General features: G+C 42.4%; 1 protein-coding gene across 1 annotated transcript; it reads right to left on the bottom strand.

Annotated features, from left to right (window-relative positions):
* Positions 1-322: 322 nt before the first annotated feature.
* Positions 323-14,760, bottom strand: LOC118100458 (transient receptor potential cation channel subfamily M member 4). The gene is made up of 28 exons (XM_035145603.2): positions 14,396-14,760; positions 12,901-12,962; positions 12,607-12,784; positions 12,106-12,286; positions 10,795-10,964; positions 10,255-10,432; positions 9,758-9,822; positions 9,429-9,662; positions 7,826-7,928; positions 7,627-7,748; positions 7,169-7,462; positions 6,955-7,056; positions 6,509-6,637; positions 6,182-6,311; positions 5,881-6,026; positions 5,537-5,649; positions 5,293-5,409; positions 5,133-5,182; positions 4,541-4,779; positions 4,267-4,382; positions 3,402-3,534; positions 3,133-3,307; positions 2,823-2,988; positions 2,557-2,738; positions 2,235-2,367; positions 2,080-2,152; positions 1,054-1,147; positions 323-937 (listed from the first exon to the last, which is right to left on the bottom strand). Exons 1-28 carry the CDS (start codon positions 14,474-14,476, stop codon positions 906-908), a joined length of 3,798 nt encoding a protein of 1,265 aa, XP_035001494.1. The 5' UTR covers positions 14,477-14,760; the 3' UTR covers positions 323-905.
* Positions 14,761-19,846: the final 5,086 nt, after the last annotated feature.

Raw genomic sequence — 19,846 nt, 5'->3', positions numbered from 1 at the left:
CTGAAACTAAGCACCATGCAGCCCTTTTCCACTCCGTCCATATGTCCTGTTTTAGTTCACGTCTGCTTCAGTGTTATTGGGTTCTTCGTGCAACGTGCACTTGGCTTTGGGCCTCGTTCGCAAATATTTCATCAGCCTCATTAACCCTTTGTTTGACATCTTTCTGACACCTTGTCTAAAGTCTTTGGTAAATATGCACCTGGACGGAACGGCTGGCTTAGCTCAGCTTTGTATAAAGTATGGAAATCAAGCTACAGCTAAACGTAGCCTGGAGCTCACTACATAACATGTTATATAATTGCTTAAGAATTCAGGTGACGTATACTGTACATAAACTTTATTGAACATGATCACAAATGCAGAAAAACAAAAACACCGTACTAACAAACGGAGAAATCTGTCTTTGGAAATTCTGGTTGTCGAGAAAATTGAAGGAAAGACAGAAAAGAAAAAGAACACGTGATTTCTCCAGTTATTATTAAGATAAAAATCAACTATAACTAAAAACAAAAGTAATACAATGTGCCCCTGTAAACAGTAGTATTAGTTTCACTGTAATGATGTAAAACTCTGTAAAAACCATAAAAACAGAATAAGCAATAAAGCTTTAACACCAATGCCAAATTAAATACATAAAATATCTCCTACCACATTATAAATACATGCACTTGACTTTGGCATTAGAATGAGATGAATTTCACATTAAAACGTCACCTTTTCAATTAATTCGGTACTGTAACAGGAAGTGACGACATCTCTCTCTCTCTCTCTTTAATGCAAGAACCACTGAGAATCTTTGCTAAATGAGTCCAGTGTTGAACACGGCAGAAGAACAGCAAGACTGGTCTTTAACTGTTGTCTTTTACTGACCATGTGAAGCAAGTGAACGCACCGGCCAGGCTGAATCAGGTGGAACTGGCAGAACAAGGGAACACATCTGTGCAGGGGAAGAAGCAAAGTCATCTTCAGGGGGGGGGGGGCAGCGAACACACACAAATGACTAAACAACATGCAGAGAGCTGTGTGAAGGCATGCTCTGGAATTTGGACGTACCTCTTTGTGTAGGTGGAGGACGAGGAGGTTTAAACGTGCTGCCTTGAGCCAACGTGTCCACAATCCAGCTGAGAGCGTTGGAACAATACTCCATCTGAAATTTAAAAAATTGACTGTACATTAGAAAACTGTCATTTCTAAACCACCGGAGTTGCCGATGGTGATAGTAAGGTCATGGGTGGGAGAGCCCTTCCCTGGAAGGAGAAGTAGTTCAGATCCACTGAGAGATGTCAGTCAGACAGGCAGAGATTTGTGCTGCTACCGTCCTTTATCAAGATGGTCGGTAGTTCAATCCCAGTCGACCCTTTTCCGCGTGCCGAAGTGTCCTTGGGCAGGGTACTGAACCCTAAACTGCTCCTGACGGCTGTGTCGTGCACCTAGAAGCACTCTATGAATGGGTGAATGGCAAAAACTGTACTGTAAAGAGCTTTGAGTGGTCATCAAGACTAGAAAGGGCTTTATAAATACAGACCATTTTACAATACAGACCATAACTAGATATTTGGACACGAGATACGTTCAATGTTAATAAACTTTGAACAAACAGGTGACCAGCGCTCTGGACTCATCAGTGTAATTGACGTTGTCGGTCACAACAACAGGTGCCTTCACCGCAATGGCAACGGATTCTCCGGTTCAAGTGTCTGAGTCAGGAATCTGCAAACTTTGAATAAGCAGGTGGACGGCTCTTTGTGCAGCAGCGAATTCCAGTGAATATCAATGAATTTTACCAAAGATCTCACAGTCGAATATAAACTTAAAACTTAACTTAAAGGAACAGCTTGACATTTTGGGAAATTTGCTTCCTGGCAAATCATGAGATGGCACAACTCTTATATCTGCCTGTTAATTATGAGGTGTATTCAAATGACAGCTAGAGAGCGGGGCAGGTAAAGAAGACTATTAGTATTTATTTGTCTTTTGTCTTTATTTGTCTTTTATAGCGATGGAGAGTTTAACCCTCAAGTCTTTTAAAACAACTTGTATATGTATGACGACGAATGGCAAAAGAATAATAAAATGTACCTCATTCTCCAGAGCCCTTAGCCTGTGGTCAACGTCTCTGGTGTCAGTCAGGAGTTTCAGCACGCCATCCACTCTGGAGAAGGAGACGTTCACCTCAGTAAAAGAACACGAATTTCCCTGCTAACGTGTGGGAAGGTGTACGAAGGTGCACTCACTTGAGCGACATCCGTTTAAGCCTCTCGGAGTCGCTGCTCTTCTGGATCTTGGTCTGTGCAGTGAGGAAGTCCTCCTTCTGAATGGTTTCCCACGTCATCAGCCTGTTCGCCACTTTCCCTCGTAGCTGCAACACTGAGAGAAAGAGATTCAGGTTTTTAAAATCAGATTTGTTCAGCTCAGTTCAACCACAGTGATTCCTGAACCAAGCCAGTAAATCGTGGCTGTTACAGAAATATTAAGTTTGTATTTCTGGTTTCAATCAGCAATTAATGTGTAATAACTTTACTATATTAATTTAAAGATGTCTATTGTAGCACTGACCAAAATGGTGGATCTTGATGGAGGGCACCTTGCGGATTATCCTCTTGATAAACAGATTGATGTGAGAGATGATGATGAAGGGAGGCGCCAGCGAGGGACGGGAGTGGTACTGAACAATCAGGTTGTAGCGCTGGAATTTCCAGTAGATGTCGCTGTTCGCCTGCACTTCCGAGAAGGTGTAGCTGAGTGAACACAGACAGAGTTACTGTGAGGGTTGCTCAGCCACGGAGACAGATTGATTGACACCAGTCTCCTCGTCCTTTTACCTGAACATGGCGATTAGCAGGTTGATGAGCAGGATGTTGGTGACGAGCAGGTAAACGACGAGCAGAATCACCACCAGCCAGTTACTGTACATCGTCCTGCATGGCTCATCACCGGCCTGGATCAATGTCACATTGTGTGTGCAGGGCATGTCCCACTGCTTCCCAACTGGAACAGATACAAAAAATACACTCAATCTTATAAAAATAGGTCAAATAATAAATTTTAAAAATGCAGTATTCTACCACTGGTTTGAAACCATTACAATTATTGTTTCTTCTATTTGCACCGTGCACACACAAACAGATTTACCGTCCATCTCCTCCACAGGGATCTGCCCAAAGATGTGCAAATACGGCCTGTAGAAAACCCGGCGGAAGATGCGATTCAGGCTCGGGTCGTAGGAATACAGCAAAGCCTGGTTGGCTACTCCATACGCCATGAGCCACACCCCCAGGAAGAAGAGGAAGAAGAAGACATCCTTCATCTGAAGAGGAGACATCAGTATTGTTTGGTTGTCATTGAGTTGCCATATTGAATTTAAACATTAGTAACACGTCAGCTTGATGGCATCTTCTCACCATCTTGCTGAGAATGATGATTTTTGGCCCCAGCTGTTTGTGGATGGCAAAGATGTGAATGAGGCGGAGGGTGAACACCATGTAGTCCACACACAGGAACTGCCGGCCATATCCATACGACACGTGGAACATCCTAAAGGCACAGAGTGAAGCAAATAAACTGTGGTAACAGCGACACCCAGTGGGCAGTTTGTAAAATAACAACATGTGCATATTTTGAATGCAAAGATGCTTTTCCATGTCTTACACATCATCTTAATATATTAATGCTGTTTTTAACCACAAAAATAACAATATTTTTCAGCCTCTGCATGGTCTGATAATTATTGTATCTGAATAAAAAAAAACACTTTAGTGGCTAAACTTTGAATATTGTCACCATCTGATCCTGTGACTCAGGTATTGATTTGTTTAGAGGGTGACAGGTCAAACGGGCATAATCCAATAACAACTAGAATGGAACTCATTACAGACCATACCTCCACCAGACAGTCACCTAATGAAACCACATTTAAATGTACTAGATCCAGATTTTTGGGGGGGGATCTGCACCCAATTGCACAAACTCATAGATATTCGTCTCCTATACATGTTTTCATCAAGATCCATGAATAATTATATGGGGAAATGTTGAAAAAAAAAAAATCAACCTCACAATGTTAAAGACAGAGAAAAGAAAATCCTGGACCCACTTCCCGAACACCAAAATTGAATGGATTCTTCCCTGACCCATACCACATCCTTCTTCCAAGTTTGGTTGCAATTTGTAAAAATAGTTTTTGCATAATCCTACTAACTAACACACAGACAGACAAACAGTGACAGGGGTGAAAACACAATATTCATGTTCTGTGCGTAATCACACCTGCAGATTAGTCCAATGATGAAGAGGAAGATGGCGGTGAGGTCACACTTGTTCCAAACATCCTGGATGTAAACTCTCATCCTCTGGCGCCAACTCATCGCCCCCAAAAAGAAAGTCTTGGAGAAGAAAACACCGACTTAACAGATCAGTTTATCTTAAAACTTAAGCCATGTTCTGTTTAATAGATCACACACTGTTTTAGTTTAACTCCGTATTTTTTACAATTGTTAGAGGTGAAGTTGATTCAGCCCATTAAACGTCTCTTCGCACTCACCTCTCGGATCTCCTCACACACGATGGTGAACACCCAGAAGTACAGCACGTACTCGGTGACGGCCGGACCCGCGGGCGGAGGGGGCTCGAAGTCCACCAGCAGCACGTAGGCGAAAAGCAGGAGGAAGAGGAAGTACATCAGGACGTTGCCCAGAAACGAGGTGACGGGTGCGAACCAGAACTGGCGCCATCTCGACACGATAAACGGGCGCTTTGGTGGTCTGGGATTCTGAGGTATGCCTGTGAGGAAGGTCGGTGGACATTGGATTAGCGGCCGATCACAGTCAGAACAGCTAGATTAAGTAATTACTTTCTCAGAGCGTGAGGCGACAACAGAACTGCTGAACATTAACTTATCAATCAATCAAAATCAATGCAAATGAAGGTCCTGCCTGACATCAAACATAAAAATGAGTCTGGACAGAGGAGGCAGAGGCACCTGGTGTGTGTTCATGTGGTTGTGTATTCTATTTCCTCTGTATATCCCTTCAAAATTGCATTGACAGCTAGCACAACACGTTAGCACAAAAGCGTTAATGCAGCATGTACGTGTAAGTCCTGCGTTAGAGGTCCTGCATTTAAAGAGGACCCACCTTTAAGGTGTGCTGTCCTCGGAGTGGTTGCATCTTGTGCGTCAGCTTCACTGGTGAAACAACAACAACAACATTTTTAAAGAATCAACACAACAACACATACAAAGCAGTGGTTCTCATTCAAAGCTGCAAATCCGACACATCCATTCAGGAGTATTACATGTGCTTGATGTCGGAAAAGGAGAAGACGGTGGTGCCGTAGAGGCTGTCGCTGTCCCGGCCTTGTCCATCCTCGTTAGGCTTGCTCTCCTCCTCTAGCTGCTGGTCCTCGTGTTTCCTATGTTGCAAAGTTTTAACAAAAGAGATAACAGGCGTTTTTGTGTGGGGAAATCTGGATCGTCTGGATACTCATCACAAAGAACAGTGTTGTCAAAAAATCACAGTGTGGTACACGTGGACTTTACCTGAAGGAGATTAAGTTGGTGTAGCAGAGGAAGGGGCAGAAGAACGTGAGCACCAGCTTCCACACCTCCGTGTTCCTCTTCATGTCACCCCACCAGATCTGCGACAACAGAGACTGGAGGAGGAGAGACCATTTATGTTCAAATGTATTTATTATTTATGTACTATAACTACAACTCACAACTTATTACAAGCTACAGCAGATTCCCATATGAGGAGCACAGCGGGTGTGATTTATTTATTTTTAACATTAAAAACCGGCCGAGCATTAATAGAAGTGGTTAAACGGCAAAGAAGCATCGACTTGTTCCACTGTTGTCTTCAATGTGTTCGTCAGAAAACAAACCTGTACTCCGTCGTTGCTGAAGAAAAGCCGAGCGTCAGCGCCCATGCCCATCTGGAGGCAGGTCGTACCCCCCCAAACCGGAGACTTCCTGATCAGCAGAGTGAACGAGCGACTCTCATTGCTCCGATAGCAAGAGCTGAAGACGTCTGAGGGGCGGGAAAGGAAACACAGGGATTACAAAAGTGACTGAATGGATGTGAAACATAATGTAAGTTCATTATTTTCTGCACATTTTTTTTTATTTTTTTAAATCAGTCGTTGTTTAATGGAACTTTAGTGGATGACACATTCGAGGTCTCACCATGTGCCAGGTTCTCAAAACTCTGGGCCAACTCTTTCATGGAGACCTTGTTCTCCGTCTCAGTCTCCAACTTGGAAAGTTCTCTCAGGATCTTACAGCCGCTCAGAGCGCTCAGCACCGACTCCCCCGCCTGACGCAAACAATGACGGATATCAGATAAACTGGTACTGATAGGATCCACGGTGCATTTAAGTCAGTTGTGATGGTCATAGAGCAGACAAGCTACGAGTGTGTAAGGGCCAACAAGTCAGGGGGGGTCAGTTCAAACACATTGATAATCTGTAGGCCAAATGTGTGGTTTCTGTAATTGTCAGTTGAGAGTTTTACCATCTCCCAGAAGAACGTAGCCATCTCGCTGCGATTCTGCAGAACAGCCCAGATGAAGAGCGACGCCCAGGGGAAGAGGCAGCGTTTATTCCGATACAGGCAGTCGCCACGCAGCAGCTTACTGACGCGCTGGGAGGAAGGAGAACGATTCACTCAGAGGGCATCGAGTCGAAGGTGATATGGTAACAGTGACACTTGTGAGCAGAATTTATTTACTCTGAGATACACCTGCTGGACTCCTCTATGTGCTTCAGCAAAATCTAAAAACAATCCATCACAAAAATTTTATTTTACAAAAAATTCCGTTTTGTTGTTATTGTTATTCGGAAAAAAACTCTCTGATAGCGTCAAAGGTTGTTTTATGGCTGAGTTGTTGAATTGGATTGTTTTAGATTGAATAAAGTGGCCACTGAGTGTATGTCTGTATATTCGTAGGTTGAGCGTACCCTGAGTGCCCTCCTCTTGGATGTGATCTGTTCTAAACCCAAAGCATCGAAGTAGAACAGCTGGCAGACGTCACCCATCAACAGCTCCAGGACTCCTGACACCTGAGACAAAAGGGGGGGTTAGAATGACAAATTAAATGCGAGATGCTTTCAAGTTATTACCGGTTAAATTTCAGTAAAATTAGAGGGGTGAAAAAAAGCTATAAAGAAGAACCTCAAAAAGGCTGATATCCATCCCCGGCCCGCGCTTCATCTTGTCCAATTTGGAGGCCGTGGCCTGCTGACTCGACAGGGTAGAAGCAGCAACTGCATTACCTTGCCGCTCCATGAGTTGGCGCTGCAGCAGGTAGTAAAGGAGCGTGCCATCGGCCACGGATCGGTACAGGCTCTCCAGCCGGTCGTAGGTCAGGTAGTCCAGGATGTTGAGGCCATTTTCAGTAAAAAGACGCACAAACTGAGGCTTGTCATTGATCAGGGCGTCTGTCATGGAGTCTTCCAAGTCGTCATACTGATTGGATGAAGTGAATTGATTATCGGGCAGGTTTAAATACAGGGTTAATTAAGATATTTACAGCATCAATAAAAGTATTTGATTTGATAAAATATAAGCTAAACTACTGCGTCTACTTTAGAGCGGTAGTATTTCTCTTTTTTCTCTCCCCCTCCTCTCACCCTCCACTGTATGTCTCCATTGAAGAGTTCACTCTTGGCAATGTCGACCCTGTTCCAGGTGACCGCGAGCTTCAGCTCCTCATTGTAAGGGCTGGCATCCACTGACGCACGGTGCTTACTGGCTGAAAAACACCACAAACATCCAAATAAAAACTTGTGCCATGTAAACCATTTTAAAATACGAGTTAGGTATATCTACCTCCGACTAATGCTTTGAGCAGGACTGTGTCAAAGTCATTAGGGGCCTCCTGCTCCCCGTGGTAGATCGTAATCATATCTCTGTTCTGGTAGATACTCAGAGCCTGAAGACACAGAATAAGGAGACAGAAAAACACGACATTTGAAATGAGGACAATATTTTGGGGGAAAAAGATACTGATGAGGGTGGTACAGTCAAAGCCATGATATCAGTAAGTGTATGGCCTGATGCTGAGGGAGCAGGATATCAAACATTTAAAGGTCTTATCAGAGCATTTGAACTTAAGGACCAGGATTAATGAGAAGAAATGAGTAGGATCAACATGAAACTGTGACTTCAAATCAGTCCCTGATACCAAATTACAACACGATTGGATTTTACACACTGATTACGTTACTGTTTCAACAAAACTTAGGACAATGACGAGTTAATAAATGATGAGCTCAGCAGCTGTAAATATAGTTACAGGGCTTAAAGCAAGGAACATTTCTCCGCCTGAAATGTGTATCACCTCAGGTCAGACTGTTTGAATATATGTATTTACTTCTATTTATACAGACATTGCCTCTTTAACCCACTGTTTATAGACTGAGGACCTATATTGCAGCCTTGTTGTTTTCTGGATTTTTTAAATGAAGTAACTCCAAAGCTCTATTATTGATGCCATTTTCCCAAACATCTTAAATTACTACTTGGATAAAGTACTAGAGATGGGTATCGCTAAGAAATTGAGGATACTACTACTATTATCAATACTGTTTATTGACTTTGTGGGCCGCTGCTGCTAAATGAATATATATATATATTATATATAATTATATTCTGGAATGTGGAATGGCCATTCTTTCTCAATACCTCACTACTTTCATTGAAAGACAGAGCTCAGTGAGGATACTGAGCAGAGACACTTGCTTCTTATTAAACTGCAATCTGGAAATTGGTAATCAGAGTCAGATTTCTGGTGCATTATGGGGATTTTGATGACTCGTGTCCTCTGGAGATCACACAAATATACTTGACTGAATGTTGTTGGCTAGAAACTCTAATTATAATCTATTTCAGATGTTTGTGTCATAAAAATAACACTAAACCTGAACACAAACTTGAGCTTGGGAGTGAGTTCTCTGTGGAGAGGCAAGAAGAAATGAGTAAAATCTAGGAATGTTTTTCAGGAATGTGGGACAAACTGAAAACAGGAGTTTGTGAGGAGCCTGAGGTGCAGAGGGCAATCATTTTCTTCTTGGAGCAGTAGCGGCAGTGGGGATAAAAATGTGAGCTTGCCCTAAGGGGGTGTGCATGAAGAAAGGCTGTTTAGGTCATACAAATCTAAAGACATGACACAGTTGGAAGCACGATTATGCTCAGCAATCTGAAATATCTTGTGTGAGTAAAGGTGGAGTCTTGAAACAGTTCAAACTGCAACTTAGAACATTTGAAAACCTGAGTCCATAAATGTAATTTGAAGGGAACCAAGCCAGAAAAAAACACAACAAAACCAGCTGCTGAATATACAAGGGAAAGAAGTCCCTTGTATATTCCTCTTCCTGTTCTGCGTGTCAGTAACCGCATGGTAATTACACATGTCTTGGTGAATGGATCTTACTCGCTCGACGAGTTTGTCCGTCTCCACTTCGGAAGGGAAATGCTTTTTAACCCGTTCTGCCACTCGTTCTTTCAGGTCCACGCTGGAAGCCGCCTCACCATCCCCCTCGTTGCAGGACTGCACCACGGGCACCGACGACAGGTTCTCCAAGACGTCGCTCAGGAAGTCGGCCATACCTCCTGAGCCGGCCAGCACCAGCCAGGGCATGTTGTTTTTCAGAGACAGATCCACTCTCTGACAGAAGCAAGAAAAATACATTTTAATAAATAGTATTAGTATTAATAAATTAACTCAATAATTAATTTGATCATTTAGAGCTGTGATTGTACCTCCAGCATGCTCGCCTCCCCAGACACCAGCATACAAAGGACGGGGATGTCAATGCTGCCGCTGGCTGCAGAGACACAAGCATTCTTTTACAAACTCACATAGTGCATCTTTAAATGATTTCCTTTAATGCAAACTTGGAATAATCAAACTGCATATTTCTCAAGCAACACAGGAGCAGAGCGACAGCACAGACACAGAAAGAAGACCCTGTTGAATCTTTAAGACAAATCTCTGCTTGATTTTACATGTTGACGAGCCGTGTCTCAAACTCATGCAGTGGCATGCAGTGGCATGCATCCCGTGGATTCCAGAGGATCGCATGCATTGAAGAGAGATCAGCGCAAGAGGCGCAAATAGCTTGAAAATCAAGGTTGAATACCCACATCCAGTTCTACCAGAAATCTCAGGGGATAAACAATACAACAAAAGCCGAGATTGTTTACACCTACTTCCTTATTTCACAATTGGAGAGTGGATGAGATTGTATGACTCTCACCCCAGATGCCTGTGCGCTGGTGGGAGATGTAGTCCTCCAGTTTGGCCCTGAACCCCGTATCACCTCCTCTGCGTCCCACGCTCCCGTCGTCTACCAGCAGAAAGGCCTGGTAGTTGTTGTCCAAGCAGCAGGAGTCCCGGTTCATATTCTGGACGTGGTACTTAGCAGGAAAGCTGCCCTGCAAATAAAGAAGAATCCCAAAGTGGATTAGTGCACACTTTCTTCTAATAACAGTGAAAAGCTGCAGTCCAATGGATACCTGCTTTTCAGTGGATACTCTTAGTGTGTTTTAATAGGACCTGATACCAAGGCAACATCACAGCAATTTAATCAGGACTTTAACCAGATGGGGAATATATACCTTTATTTTACTTTAAACACTTAAAGATTAGGGTAACTATAAATATATCCATACAATTAAAGTGGTTCCCCTTAAACTAAACTGATGAGAATGCTCATGTTACAGTGAGATTGTTGTACATGACAAGTGAACGAGATCTTTTCTTAGAGGGTGAAACAGTGTGTTAAAAAAAAATGAACCTGAGGGTTGACCAGCTGCTCCCGGTTGTGCACCAGGCCCCAGGGAGTGATGCCCAGCGCCACCACCTTGTTGAGGGAGACGGACGAAGCTGCGGTGGCGTGATCCCTCACCGCCTCCCCGACACATCTCCCCACTCCTTCACGCATGCCGGCCGTCAGGATCCACGCTCCTGGGGGGGAGATATGAAAAATTGTTTAACTTTTTGCTAAGCCTCGACAACATTGATTCGACAGAACCTTTGAAATATTAAGAACATATGTGTCATATCTCACCAAGTCCTTGAATTTAAAATATAATTTAAAATACTAACGGATGGGTTACCACTAAACTTCAGGAATCAGGATCCGGCAGCAGATGCAGGATTACGTTAAAGTTAATCACTTTCATTAACATTACGGGACATTTTCACATATTTCCCCAGGAAAATAATTCATGGATCTTGATGAAAAAAACAGGCCCATTTAGGGAACTGACACCTGTGCGCGTGAGAAATTTGTTATTAGGTAATGTATTTGCACCTACGCTTTCATCACTTCTATTTCCAGTTCTTTCGTGTCTTCAAATAGCTGAGTGTTAACCAGAGTCATGTCCCTTGAGTTCATGTGTTCCCCCCGAATGTTTTTGTTTTGATCCGCGGCCACAGCGAGAACAGCTACTTGAAGTGACCTTAGATGATGAGGATCACAGTGTGCCACCTGTCTTTGGCACAGTAGCCGGAAACAACCATTGTATGACTAAATTAGGATCGCACCCCAGAGAGCCCTGAGGGTTTAATGGTGCTACAGTTTGTAACGGCTGGATTCTTCCTGTTATAACTTCAATGAGTCAGTTGTGTGAAGTTCAAGAAAGCGTTGATTCATTATTATATATTTGTCAGTTCCTGAGACATGTTGACAAATTTCAGAGGGATATAAATCATGAGAACTACCCGGGAAGATCACAAACCCAAGGCAAATGGTACAAACCTAAAAACACTCAAATAAATACATTCAGAATATTTGTATCTCTTAAAACAACTAATCACACGAACAAATACTGCTAATTAGTCTCTGAATAAAAAATAAAAAGAAGCTACGTCAGTAATAACAATTACTTCAAGGGGAACAATTCGATTAAATCAAGACAAAATAAGCTCAACTCTGACAAACTGCTCTTCAAGTTGAAGCTTCACTGATATAATCAAGATAAAGTAAACAGCCACGTGGGTTCGACAACAGTGATAACTGGATTACAACCTCTGATCCACTTCTGTAGCAGGGTGTGAGGTGTTGATTTAGTAACTTCACCCTTTGCTTTCACTGTGCGTTTACCTGTGCTTTGTGAGGCTTTCACCAGTCCCTGCCTCAGGACCTCCCGTACCCACGTCTTCACCTTTGTCCTTCCCTCGCCACCCACTACGGACACCACCAGATTGGGCGCTGGCAGGCCCCAGTGGGCCGTCATCAGGGTGTAGACCATAGACGGAGGGGTGTCCCATGACATGCGTAGGAACTGAGAGAGAAACAAGTGTATATTGTACATTTCAAAAATAGGAGCCAAAAGACAAACTCAGACATTAAAAATTAAGGGTTTTGATCATCTTTGTACAATATCATGCTAAAGGTCTCTCCAACTGAGCTTCTCAGTACAGATATGTGATCTGAGTGCATGGTGTTTGTGTAGCAGCAGGTTAAAGGTTACCCACCACAGCTCTTTTATTTGTTTAGCTCTTAGAAGCAGTTGTCTTTAAATCAACCACTACAGATGTATTCATAGACTCTCAGACTGTAGGAATAAAGTGTTTAATGAACCCTCCGGAGAATGTCACCCACATAGCTATGTCTCTTGCTGGCTCCTGCAAACTGCAGCTCTCCAAAGGCATCCGTCGGGTACTCAGACGAGTGCTGGGCGCTGTCCCAGTGGTTGACGATCGCCGTGCTGAAGTAGTCCCCGAGAGCCACAGAGCCGTGGGCGTCTCTCGCACCCCCACACTGGCAAAGGGCCCCATTACTGAGAGAGGTGAGAAGGTAATACAGCGACTTGAAGAAATCTTGTGATGCATCAGCACAGTGATCAGAGAGACATTATTATCAGAAAGAAAATGTGCACGGCAAAGTTCACAGTACCTGAACGAATCGTCTACGAAGGTGGAGCACACTCTCTTCTTTATGATTTTGGGGATCCAACTCTGAAAACAACGTCAGCGGGTTAGTAAACTGAGTTGTACGTGCAGACCGTCACGATTAAAGGCTTTTATTTCTGACCCTGCCCTTGAATGCCTGGAAATAAGAGTGTTGGGGATTCTGTTCAAATGAGAAATGTTGACTTTGGCCTTGTGAAATACCAGATGATGGGCTGGTGAGTTACGCTGAGCCTAAACACCCGAGTGTGACTTCTGACATGGTGCTGCGGTATCATCTCGTGTGCATGTGGACATGCGTGTGTGTGTGTGGGCACGTAGGTATCTTCGGTCTGCAACACAACCACAAACCTGCCTACTGACACACTGACTCTCTTCACAACTCTGAAATCAAATGGACACTGTAAATATTAAACAATTTAAATTATATAATTATCTTAAATAGATGAATCCTCTGACAACTGTTTTCAAAGGGATAATCAAGTTACCATAATAATGCTGTTAGTAACACCAGTGCATGGGAGTGAAACTGCGACTTTTACGTTATGTTTTATTTTTATTATTTAGATGCTGGTGTTGTGATATTATACTAATGGCAATTGTTAACTTTAACTGTAACAAAGTATAAATAATATGATATATTAACCTCAAGCATAAAAGTATAAGCCTTCTGAGTATAAACTTAAACCATAATGAATACATTTCTTCAAGTAATTTCCTTACGTTATTTGGGGGAAGAAGGAAGGAAGAAAGTACATAAATAAACAAATTTAAAATAGATAAATAAATAGTTTCAAGTAATTGCTTTCCAATATATTGGGAAAGAAAGTATGAAGTGTAAACATTTATAAATAAACAAATGAAACGTTAAGAAAATTGCTTCAAGTAAATTTCCTTCCCATGTTTATTAGGGAGAGAATAAATAAATAAATAAAGCAGTTGATTGAAATGAGAGTTTAATTCTAGTCTTCATCTATCATGATATTATTAATTCTTTATTTCCCCCAGGACGTTACAAGGAAAAGTTTTGAGTGAAGTTTTTAGAGTTTCTAACAAAGTGCAGGAAGTGAAAAGTAACGTAGACACAACGCGCGACGTCTCAGAAAGTTGCGCTAAAGTCTCCGTGAATCGACTCGTACGTCAGAAAAACGCCTGCAGCTGTAGAAGTCTGTCCGCAGCGATGCTAACGTTAGCTTCACTTCCGCTGTTCGGACGTGAACCGCAAACAGCTGCGCGACGTCAACAGGCGACCAGACACGAGCTTTGTCACAGAGGAACGACACGTATGTTTACACACAACACACTTGTGCAACACACTAAACTGCGAGTTAGTGTCAGTGTGTGTCTGTGTCTGTCTGTGTGTGTGTTCCTCGTGACTCACAACCACAGAGACGAACTTCCACTTTTTTTTAAAATTCCCTCGAGTTTTCTTTGCCCAGACGTCACCAAAATCCACCATGAATGGGAAGTTTGAAACCCACCTGGTCCTTCTCGGATTTACTAATTTTGTCTCCTACGCCTCCTCCTCCTCCTCCTCCTACTCCTCCTGGTGTGTCCCTCATGTTGTTGCTTCTTCTCTTCTCCTTCCTTTGCTGCAGTTGTTGGTCTCAGGGAGACAGGCGGACAGAGAGGGAGGAGAAGACTTCAGGGCTCCTTCCTGGTCATGTTCCTCCGGGGAGAAGGCTCGTGCTCTGAGCTAAACTGGCGCTGGACGCGTCGTTTATCTAAGGAGACTCCATTTGTCTTTCTGCAGACACTGGAGCAGGGCAGGCAACACCGCGCACAGGTGAGGGTGTGGTTCGAGAAAGAGGCAGACGAGTTGTAAAAGCCTCCCTTCAAAAGTGGGAGGGAAGGTGGGGCCACGTCCAAGACACAGGGTGATCATACCTGAGACTGCTGCCTGAGGAGAGAGCTGGACCCCACTCACAAGGATACAGGTTTATAATAAGGAAGATAGGTATGTAGGTTGTATGCAGGAGGGAAGGAAGTAACGAAGGTAGGTATGTAGGTCAGTAGGAAGGAAGGAAGGAAGTAGGATAGGTATCTAGGAAGGTAAGTAGAAAGATAGCTATGTAGGAAGGAAGGAAGTAGGATAGGTATGTAGGAAGGAAGGAAGGAAAGTAGGTAGGTGGTAGATAGATAGATAGATAGATAGATAGATAGATAAACTTTATTGAGACCAAATAAATGCACTTGTTACAGCAGCTGATAGTCAGAATGAGGAAGCCAAGAGACCATTTGAAAGTATAAAATATGCAATAAAATGGAAAATATAGAGAATATGTACATAATATACACTTTGGACTACATATGGAATATATATATATATATATATATATATATATATATGCATGTAGACTAATTTCTAGTCTCTTTTTTTACTTGAAAAACAAAAATTCTTACACCTAATTACTATTATTATTTTTTTTTAAAATTGCTACTAATCATAAGAAGTGACACAACTGTAGCCGACAGACACATGGACACTAATAAACTTGTGAATTTCCTGCTGTCACGGCTGCCTAAAAATATCACAGTGCAAAGCCTGGATTACCTAATGCCTCAATCAGCTTCGCACCCTCGAGTGCAATGAACGGCAGAAGTTTTTTTACATTTTCATTTATTTATATTTTGTATGCAGACATTTTTTCAACATATAATATCAAAACAAAAACATACCGTGCAGGGCCAATACAACTTCTGATATGTGACCCCAAAGGTTATTGTTTTAGGGTCCACTATAGGCCCCGTGCAGGTTAATCCAAGCATATATAAACTATAACTCCACAATACTGATTTATATTAAATAATTATTGTACAATACATTTAAATATTGAAGAATTCATATATTAAAAAGGACATATTATAGTTAGGCCTATTTCCCACACATATAAGTACCAGTCAGTGAGAACATAAAGAGATATATTTTGGTTGTAGACTATGTTGCGAACTCTCCACCTCCTCAGTCCATAATATTTCCTCTCGGTCCTATCTGCCGAATCCCTGCGGGTCGTGGGCCTTCTTCGACTCTTCTTTGCCGTTCGTTTTGCTGAAGATGTATAACGTGTTGGCCAGGTTGTGGAGCTGGCACGTCCCGAGCTGGCAGCCACCCTGAGGTGTGCGTCGTGGGCGTAACCTCAGCGCCATGCTGTCGATGAGAAATAGGGTAGAAGTCAGAGTTGGGCCCTCAAAACATTTGATAAACGCTCAGGAAATAATCAAGATCCAGGAGTTACAGTATAATATGACACATAACACGAGCAGGTCAGTGTTTACAATCACTCGCAGTAGGTTTTTTAAATTTCTATCCGGTTTCGTACTTGTGTTTCAGTGGATCCTGGCCCAGACGATCGTCCTCTGAATGAAACGGGATGATCTTCATTGCTGGGACATGCTCCTCCCGTGTGTCCTCTGACCTTTTCACCCCTGAAGCCTGGACAGCGTCCCCGGAGAGGACAGTGTCTGCGTCTGACCTGCGGATCCCACAGAATGAGGTATACGACTCAGATTTACGATGATATAAGATGCAGGGAATCTGATCTGTGGGGAAGCTTTTATTTCCTCCCTCCTAAAAGTGTGTTTACTGATGTTGTTCATCACTTACCTCTCAGTCAGTCTAAGTGGTGAGGCAGCAGTCAGAGGCACAGTCAGCAGCAGCAGAACAGTTATCTCCATTCCGCACTGGCCTGTGGCAGACAATCATTTATCCTTTACAGACTTATTCTTGGTTCTTAAAAACTGACTATTAGCCATAAAAACACAGATACATTAAACATCATCCAAAAAATGTAATGAACACATTAATTATGAGCATTAAAGACCTTATCAGATGAGAAATAACACAAATGAAGAATGATACTCACCACCAAGAAAATGTAGAAACCTGCTGTGGCTGTTTGAGTGGACCATCAATCCAGATGTGCAGTTGTAGTGCTTTGCAGATTGCTGAGATGCTCAAACCTGTCTCCTGTCACCTATCTCCACATCTGGTCCTTTATAGTGGGATGGCAGGGTGTGGGGGGGCGTGTCCGTCCCTAGTCTAGACCCACTCCCCCTCATTAATCACCGGCGGTGGCAGTTTTATCTTCTATTTACACGAGCTGCGATACTAACATAAACAACCTTTTTAACATATACGCAGTATTGTACTTATACTCAAAGTGACCTTGTACCTTGTGTGATGTTTACATTGATTCTTATGTTGGCTCTTTGCTCCACCATCAACCCCCCACACACACACACACACACACACACACACACACACACACACACACACACACACACACACACACATCCTCCTCCATCCCTTCTCTCCCTCACTCCACTTGCTGCTGAGCAATTGTTCCAGAAAATCATTCTTTCATTTCCATCACCTGCAGGAAGCCCGGAGGGCCCAAAATAACACTGATTCTCCTCCTGGCGTTTCTTTATCGCCGCTGCTTTTCCTGTGGGTTTTTTCCTTTGAGTCACTTTGGCCGTCAATGTGTTTATTCCTGAAATGTCCTTCATCCCACCCCCACCCCCAAATTAAATACAGTGTTTGGAAAACAACTGGTCGATCTTACCCCTCACCTCAAGGATAATATGTTTTGATCAAATTATTGCATATGTTGGTTTATGGCTTTTCTTTTCCCCCTGCTCACAGAAATAAGGAATAATGAGCTTTTCAGGATTGGCACATTTGAACATCTCTTTCAGGAAATTCTCCCATAATTTCTTTATCTTTTTATAAGATAGTAAATCCACGGGGGAGCCGGTGTCACGTTTAATGTTTTCCAGCCTCCACACGGTTTCTCCCAGCCCCTCTCCTTCTCACTAAATCACAACTTCCTCTCTAGAGTCTATTGTGTATTCTTTCCTGTGATGCCATCTGGGAAGCTTGAGTAAAGAGCACTGAGTCATCAGCAGCATGCATGCACACCACAGCATAAGCAGTCATATGATGAGGAAGCCTCTTGATTTCCCATGATTAAGAACTGATTTCACACGTAGTTTGATGAATAATTTCCTCTGAAATGTTACGACTGGTGTGTAGACGGTCATTACATATTAAGAGCATCACAGCCTCGGGGTGAACCAGTTCCTGTACACCTGCTGCTGCCGGGTTGGAGTAAATTGGTCACTTTGGTCAAAAGCATAAACAGGGAATCATTTTAAAACCCAAGTATAAACTAACTTCTCTCGTCAATAGCTTGGAACAACAGGCACATGTGCAGAGTCAGAATCGGCTTTATTGTCTGAGCATGTGAACACATATGAGGAATTTGACTCTGGTTTCACATTGCTCTCACTTACATAAAATAAACATGCAGCTAGGGAGGAGGAGAACAATGAAACTGAACAAATCCGTAAAATGATGGTTAAAAAATACTTGTGGCTACATTCATAACTTTTTCTGAGGTGAATTAAAAAAAAAAAGTCAGTTCTCTGAGGAAGTCTCAGGATCTGTTTTGTTATACTGCAGTGCAATTTAAAAGTAATAATTATTATCATTAATTAATCTCATTATTGTACGTACATACGTCCGTCTGTGTCATTCCCCTGAACACGATATCTCAAGAATGTCAGGAGGGAATTTCCTCAAACTTGGTACAAATATTCATTTGGACTTAAGGATGAACTGATTCGATTTTGGTGGTCAAAGGTCAAAGGTCAAGGTCAATGTGACCTCAAAAAGCAATTTGTTTGTCTTGTGAAGATGATTTGTCTGGAACGTAATCAAGGAATCGTTTCACATTAGGCACAAACATTCATTTGGGGTCAAGGATTAAGGCACTGGATTTTGGTAGCCAAAGGTCAAGGTCACTGTGAAAGCATATTGTTTGCCTTGTGAATGCAATATCTCTCAAATGCCTTGGAATAGTTATCACTTGGACTCAAAGATAAAGGGATTATGTTCCAACTGTCAAAGGTAAATGTTAAGTGACCTTTATATAAATCTGGAAAAAAGTAGTTAGAAATATGTACACAGAAACTGCACTGGCTGGCGCAGGCATTTGAACGCAGAGCGGAAATTTTAGTTTATTATTATTCTAATAAATAGTGCATTACAGTTTAGTTCCCAAAATGAAGACACATATGATTAAGCACAAAATATGAGGGTGAACTAGACTTGATGAAATGATCTCACATCACATGTACATGTCTTAAACTCCTATTTACAGTACACGCGGACGAGCACAGAGAAACCTTCTCTCTTCTGCAGATGAATGTGAAAACAACCTTGAAGTCAAACTCTGCAAATATGTCACGGGGCAGAGTGAAGATGAGACATTCAAGCGAAGTAATGACAATCAAAACACATGAGGATTCAAGAGGATAACAAATACATGGCAAATTTACTCATTACTTTAGTACAAACAAAGTGTAAAAAGACTATTTATGAATATGAATATATGAAGTTAAAAATAAATAAAAATGAAAATATTTTGATAAATACATTTATTTCACAGCCCTAATACCTTAGATATTTACCATGATATAAAACATATAGATGTAATATCCTCTGGGCTCATCATTTGGGATAAAAATATATATGTCACTAATACACAAAGAGATCCACACTGTCCAAAATAGCTTCATCAAAGTGGATTGACCCTGAGAACGTACAGTGGGGAGTTGAGTGAAGGTTACATGCAGTATTGAGTGTCCCAGGTGTTATGACAGCGAGTCACGAGATGAGTCTGGGTCAGGATGATTAAAGTGGACAGTCCTGGATTGCGTAAGTCAGGAACAATGCTTGTTTTTAAAGGTCACCGAGGGTCCTCTGCCCCCTTGTAGCTCCGACTTGTTGATATCCGATTTGTCAAGCGGCCAATTCGTCTTGGAAGGAATATGCGCTTGCTTCCAGAAGAACACTTTGTCAGGACTCCTCTGACTTTTCTCCCGCTCTCGCTGATGTAACGCGCATCCTGTTGTTGTTGCAGGCCCGC

This window comes from Hippoglossus stenolepis, chromosome 21 (genome assembly GCF_022539355.2).
Source record: "Hippoglossus stenolepis isolate QCI-W04-F060 chromosome 21, HSTE1.2, whole genome shotgun sequence".
Lineage (NCBI taxonomy): Eukaryota > Metazoa > Chordata > Actinopteri > Pleuronectiformes > Pleuronectidae > Hippoglossus > Hippoglossus stenolepis.
The sequence above is the reverse complement of the archived record's forward strand: the minus strand, read 5'-3'. Positions and strand labels throughout refer to the sequence as shown.

What these genes read in the sequence shown, in the direction of transcription:
- LOC118100458 (XM_035145603.2), bottom strand. Translation starts at nt 14,476, where the DNA reads ATGAGGGACACACCAGGAGGAGTAGGAGGAGGAGGAGGAGGAGGCGTA. An exon ending in GGGAGGCGAGCATGCTGGAG is followed by an intron (nt 9,663 to 9,757) that starts GTACAATCACAG and finishes TGCTTCTGTCAG; the next exon opens with AGAGTGGATCTGTCTCTGAA. An exon ending in TGGATATCAGCCTTTTTGAG is followed by an intron (nt 7,057 to 7,168) that starts GTTCTTCTTTAT and finishes CTTTTGTCTCAG; the next exon opens with GTGTCAGGAGTCCTGGAGCT.